This window comes from Jaculus jaculus, chromosome 18 (assembly GCF_020740685.1).
Source record: "Jaculus jaculus isolate mJacJac1 chromosome 18, mJacJac1.mat.Y.cur, whole genome shotgun sequence".
Lineage (NCBI taxonomy): Eukaryota > Metazoa > Chordata > Mammalia > Rodentia > Dipodidae > Jaculus > Jaculus jaculus.
In genome coordinates this window covers 13,222,778-13,228,777 of record NC_059119.1, presented here as the reverse complement: position 1 = coordinate 13,228,777, position 6,000 = coordinate 13,222,778, and the positions used below count along the sequence as shown (strand labels likewise).

General features: G+C 51.2%; 1 protein-coding gene across 2 annotated transcripts in view; it reads left to right on the top strand.

The window, feature by feature from the left end:
* Positions 1 to 1,163: 1,163 nt before the first annotated feature.
* LOC101604750 (prosaposin) overlaps positions 1,164 to 6,000 on the top strand; it is a 30,465-nt gene continuing 25,628 nt past the window's right edge. For both annotated transcript variants that reach the window (XM_045137337.1, XM_045137336.1), the window contains exon 1: positions 1,164 to 1,303. In XM_045137337.1, the coding sequence (XP_044993272.1) occupies positions 1,264 to 1,303 (40 nt within the window). In that variant the 5' untranslated portion in view covers positions 1,164 to 1,263. The remainder of the gene's footprint in view (positions 1,304 to 6,000) is intronic.

Below are 6,000 nucleotides of genomic sequence, written 5' to 3'. Positions count from 1 at the left end.
TAAGCCATCTCTCCAGCCTGAATCTCTCTATCTCATTTTTAATTTTTTTTTGTTTTTTTTTTGAGGTAGGGTCTCACTCTGGCCAGGGCTGACCTGGAATCCACTATGTAGTCTAAGGGAGGCCTGGAACTCATGGTGATCCTCCTGGGTGCTGGGATTAGGTGTGTGACACCACGCCCAGTTTATAAATCTCATTTTAAAAATGAGACTAACAATAGTAAGTGAAACCTCAGAAATAATGTGAGGTGGGTGGTAAATCCTGGGTCCAAAAGCCCTGGCATACATGGCCAAACTGTTCAAAGCAAAGGCTAAAATAGTCATTGCCAGGCTGGAGACGTGGCTTGGTGAGTAAAGGCACTTGCTTGCAAAGCCTGATAGCCTGGGTTCAATTCCCGGGTACCCACATAAAGCCAGATGCACAAAATGGCTCACGTGTCTGGAGTTGTATGCAGTGTCAAGAAGCCCTGGCATAACCATAGTCACTCACTCTTTGTCTACCTCATTTTCTCTCAAATCAATTAAAATAGGGCTGGAGAGGCTCAGCGGTTTTGGCGCAAAGCAAGATGCACACGGTGCCACATGTGTCTGGAGTTTGCAGTGTCTGGAGGTCCTGGCGTGCCCATTCTCTCTCTGTCTCTATCTGCCTCTTTCTCTTAAATAAATAATAAAGAAAATTAGAAAACCGGGGACAGTGCTCAGTGGTTAAAAGGTGCTTGCTTTCACAGCCTTGATGACCTGCGTTTGATTCCTCAGTAGCTGTATAAATCCGGTTGCACAAGCGTTTGGAGTTTGTTTGCAGCTTTCACAGGTGCTGGCATTCTTTCTCTGTCTCTCTGTATTCATTTCCCTCTCTTTCAAATAGATAACAACAAAAACAAAAAGATAAGTTTTAGGGGCTGCAGACTGCAGCTCAGTGTCTGTTGCTGGGAGAGGCCTTAATTTAGGATTTCATTCCTGAGAGTGCAAAGAGAAAAAAAAAGTAATGTTATAGATAGCGAGGTAATGGGTGACCTTGATTTGGTGCCTGGATAAAGGTTTTCTCTGAATTTTCCTCCCTCCCCCCTCCCCTCCCCTCCCCCCTCCCCTCCCCCTTTGCCCCGCCCCTCCCCGCAGGCGCGCTGCGCGCCGCTGAGTCAGGCTGCGCCCCATCCGGGCGGGGCCCGCGCCTGCGCACTGGCGTCGGCGTCGGGGTGGGGGGCAGATTTATATCCGCCGCGATCAGCTGACGATCTGCATTGCAGACTTCGGGAGTCCAGCGGCGCCATGTACGCTTTCCTGCTCCTGGCCAGCCTGCTGGGCACTGGTGAGCCTCGCCTTCCCCCCCGGAGACCCGGGCCAGGGAACCCGTGCAGTGTCCACTCTTCCCCGCCGGCGTCCCCGGGAGCGGGCTGGGCGCGCCTCCGGCCCTCGAGCTCCGTTGGCCCGGCGGCGGCGGCGGCGGGCGGCGGGCGGGCGGGCGGGCGAGGGAGCGCACTGCGCAGGCGCCGGCGGGGGTGGGGGTGGGGGGGTCGCCGCTCTGGGAACCCCTAAAAGACGGGCGGGGAGGATCCGGGGAGGTGGCGAGTCCCCCCTCCCCAGGCCCCGGTGAATGCGCACGCAGCTGCGGCCTCGCGGGTGTCCCCTGCGACCTTCCCGCCGGCGGCCCTCCGGGGACCCTTGGCCGCGCGTCCTCGACGTGGCCTGCAGCCGCATCCTGCAGGTCCGGGTGGCTCCTGCCCTCGGGTGCCCTGCTTTGTACGGGCGTGGGAGTCTGTAGGAAGCACACCCGTTGTGCATTGTCTGCCTGGGGTTTACCTTCTCACGTGTCTGTAGTCCGGGAGGGTCCTTCTTGAAGGGGACCGTGCGTGTGTGTAGGGGGAGGGGGTGCTGGGGGGGGGAGTGGCTTTCTGGTTCTTCATTGTTTCCCAGTGGAGTTCTTAATGTCACCTGCTTGGGGTATGTCTTGCACGCCCATGCCCTCCATTTTTATTTGGGGGCAGGTAGGGTAGTGAATGCCTGTGAGCATTGTGCCGAGAAGTCACCCCAAAGTGGTAGTGGGAATTGTTAAAAAATAACTGCAGAGGCCTGGAGAGATGGCTTAGTGGTTGAGGCTCTCTTTGCCTGCAAAGCCAAAGGACCCAGGTTCAATTCCCCAGGATCCACATCAGCCAGATGCACATCGTGGCCCGTGCCTCTGGAGTTCGTTTGCAGTGGCTAGAGGCCCTGGCGCACCCATTCTCTGTCTACCTCTCCTGTCTCTCTCTGTTTGCAAATAAATAAAATTAAAAAAAAAATAACTGCAGGTTAGGTAGGCTGTATCACTTTTTTTCCCCCTGAGGTAGGGTTACTAGTCCAGGCTGACCTGGAACTCACTATGTAGTCTCAGGGTGGCCTCACTGCAAGCATCGTACCTCTGCCTCCTAAGTGCTGGGATTAAAGGCGTGTGCCACATGCCCAGCTGTACCCTCTTCTTGATACAAGGAGGGGCTTCCTGCTGTCCCTGTGTCACTGTGACCTGATTGTGTGTGTGTGTGTGTCTGTGTCTAGGGGATTGAACCTAGCCCGGCAAGTGCTCTGTGGCTGAGCTATATCCAGAGCTCTCCCTTTAAAAAAATTATTTTTATTTACTTATTTGAGAGTGACAGAAAGAGGCGGGGGGGGGGGAGGGAATGGGCACGCAGGGCCTCCAGCTGCTGCAAACGAACTCCAGACACGTGTGCCCCCTTGTGCATCTGGCTAACGTGGGTCTTGGGGAATCAAGCCCTGAACCGGGGTCCTTAGGCTTCACAGGCAAACACTTAACCGCTAAGCCATCTCTCCAGCCCCAGAGCTCTCCTTTGTACTTTTACTTTTTGTTTTGAGGCAGACTCGAGTTAAGTTTTGCCCATTGCTGGTGGTAAACTCACTCAAGATAGGCTTTCAGTGTGGATCCTTTTGCCTCATGGGACTATCGGCCTGCACCACCTGGCCCAGCTTGCTCTTCCATTTTAACCTCGTTTAAGTGGTCACAGGGAAAAGAAAGGTGTGAGGTTAATTTATCTAAAGTAGGGTTTGATGTGGAGCTTGATTATTTAGGTTTATTTACTTAGTTACTTAGGTTTTTTGAGGTATTATCTTTTTGATTTTTTTTTTTTTTCTAAGGTAGGGTCTCACTGTAGCACAGGTGACCTGGAATTTATTTTGTAGTCCCAGGCTGGCCTTGAATTCACAGCGATCTTCCTACCTCTGCCTCCCAAATGCTGGGATTAAAGGCATGTGCCACTATGCCCAGCCTTTTTTTTTTTTAAGGTAAAGTCTTGCTTTAGCCCCGGGACCTTGAATTCACTATGTAGTCAGGGTACCCTGGAACTCAGTGATTCTACCTCTTCCTCCCAAGTGCTGGGATTAAAGGTGTGTGCCACCGTGTCTGGCTTAGTATCTTTCTTTCTCTAGCCCAGGCTGACCTGGAACTCCCTGTGTAGTCCAGCCTGGCCTTGAGCTCATAGCAATCGTCCGGCTTCAGCCTCCTGAGTGGAGCCAGATTTTAATCTCTTGTCACTTTAGATGAATTCCAGATGCATGTGCCACTTTCTATATTGGGCCCTAACTTGGGTTCTGGGGAATCAAACATGGGTCAGCAGGCTTTACAAGCAAGCACCTTTAACGACAGATGTCTCGCCAGCCCACGTTGGCCAGATGCACAAGGGGGCGCACGCATCTGGAGTTCCTTTGCAGTGGCTGGAGGCCCAGGCGTGCCCATTCCCTTCCCCCTCCCTCTTTCTCTGTCAAATAAATAAAAATTTATTTATGACCTGGAATTCACTATGGAGTCTCAGGGTGGCCTCGAACTCATAGCAATCCTCCTACCTCTGCCTCCTGAGTGCTGGGATTAAAGGTGTGCGCCACCACGCCCAGCTGGTTTTCGTTTTTTAATGAAGGAAAAAAACCCAATTGATCCTGTTGGCACAGAGTCATGAGTTCTGATTCTTGGACATCACAGAAAACAGAATTGGATCCCACCCCCCCCACCCCCCGTGCTGGGGATTGAACTTGATTTGAGGGCTAACTCATTGTAGACAGGCACCCTGCCACACCCCAGCCCTTAATTGTTTCTTTGGAATGTAAAACCCATTTCTAAAACACACACACACACACACACACACACACACACACACACACTTCTGTTTCTTTCTTTTTTTTTTTTTTTTTCTTTTGGCTTTTCGAGGTAGGGTTTCTCTCTAGTTTAGGCTGACCGGGAATTCACTATGTAGTCTCAGGGTGGCCTCGAACTCAGATTCTCCTACCTCTTCTTCTTCTTCTTCTTTTTTTTTTTTTTTTTTGAGGTAGGGTTTTATCTTAGCCCAGGCTGGCCTTGAACTCAAAGTGATCCTCCTACCTCAGCCTCCCAGAGTGCTGAGATTAAAGGCATGCACCACCATGCCTGACTTGTATGTATATATTTCTTTGAAAAAAAAATTTTTTTTTTTTCTGAGGTAGGGTCTCACCCTAGCCCATGCTGACCAGAAACTCACTCTGTAGTCCTAGGCTGGCCTGGAACTCATAGTGGTCCTCCTACCTCTGCCTCCCTAGTGCTGGGATTAAAGGCGTGCTCCACCATGCCCGGCTTTTAATAACCAGTCTGCTTTAAGCAAGGGACCTGCTTCCCTGAGTAGTTGACTTTGTAGGAATGTGTTATAACGAATGGCCTTAGTTTGACTTTGCCAAGGTCATACTGATAAGCCACTAGCTTGTCTAAACAGCTCCCTCTCATTGTGGCATTTCTGGAAATGCTCTTCCTAAATTCCAGAGAAAGCATCCATGCTGAGTTGTTTAGTAGGGTCCCTGATGTCCACAGCCCTCCTCTGTTTCCCCAGGCTCTCGGGACCCAAGATTTCCCTGTGGCTCTGCTGTAGTCCGAGATGCCATCCTGACTCTTAAGAGGCTTCACGGCTTGTGTTTTAATGATGTCCTTGGTGGCCCAGGCTTCACGCAGCTCTGCTGTGGCCCGTGCTCCCTCCTTAGCCCTGCCAAAACAACACAAATCCAAAACAAATGTCCTGGGGATGAAGACGCTTGTTTTGGCTCACTTTTCTGCCTGTCCAATCGCTTGCCTGTTTGTGTGTTTTCCCGTTAAAGAGAAAGGGATGGTAACTGCTAGAACTGGGGACCAGTGGCTCTCTAGGAATGAAGACAGGTGCCCTGAGGTGGCTCCCAGGTGATAGGCTGCTTACTGGGGATGCTAGGCCCCAACCCAGGTTTTCTCTTAAGTGCCTGCTCTTCCCGTGCCACTGCAGCAGACACAAGCCTCCTAATAAAACCTCAGGTGGGTGTAATGTCTGCGCACCCTCAGGTGCACAGCTTGGTGACTTGCCAGGGGTGAGCTATCCAGAGAGGAGCAGTTTTCTGTTTCGGCCTGCCCAGAGGAAGCAGCCCCGCTCCCAGGGGATCCTAGAGTCAGGGCGTGCTGTTGGGGGACGGTGAGTCAGTGGGCAAGGTGAGTGAGCTAGCAGAATGTCACGGTGCTGGGACGGGGGGAGGCACGCTCACCAGAGCTTCGCTCCCGTTCATGCTGTCACTTGGGTCAAGGTTAACCCCTGAGTGGTGTGTGACTGCTCTCTGAGGATGCCAGACCATATTGAGTAGACATGCCCATTTGATTGCTTCTTGCTCTTGTAATTGTTCTGTGATTCAATACATGAGTTTATAGACTGTCAGCTTGGGACAATGCAGCATGAATCCCCTTTAGCAAGTCTTTTTTTTTTTTTTTTTTGTGATGGGGTGGGAGGTGCAGGTGTGTAACCTAGGTAGGCTGCCCTTGAACGCAAGTCTTCTGGCTTCAGACTCGGGAGTGCTGGGACCACAGACATGAGCCACCATCCCAGCTTCTGTCCAGTTGTTAAAATACATTGAATACTGTGAGCTTGAAGTGTGAGTTGGATGGAATTTTCTAGGTGGAGTGACTAGGCCTTCATTTTTGTCTTAGTTTTTTTTTTTTAATATTTTTTGTTCATTTTTTATTTATTTATTTGAGAGCAACAGACA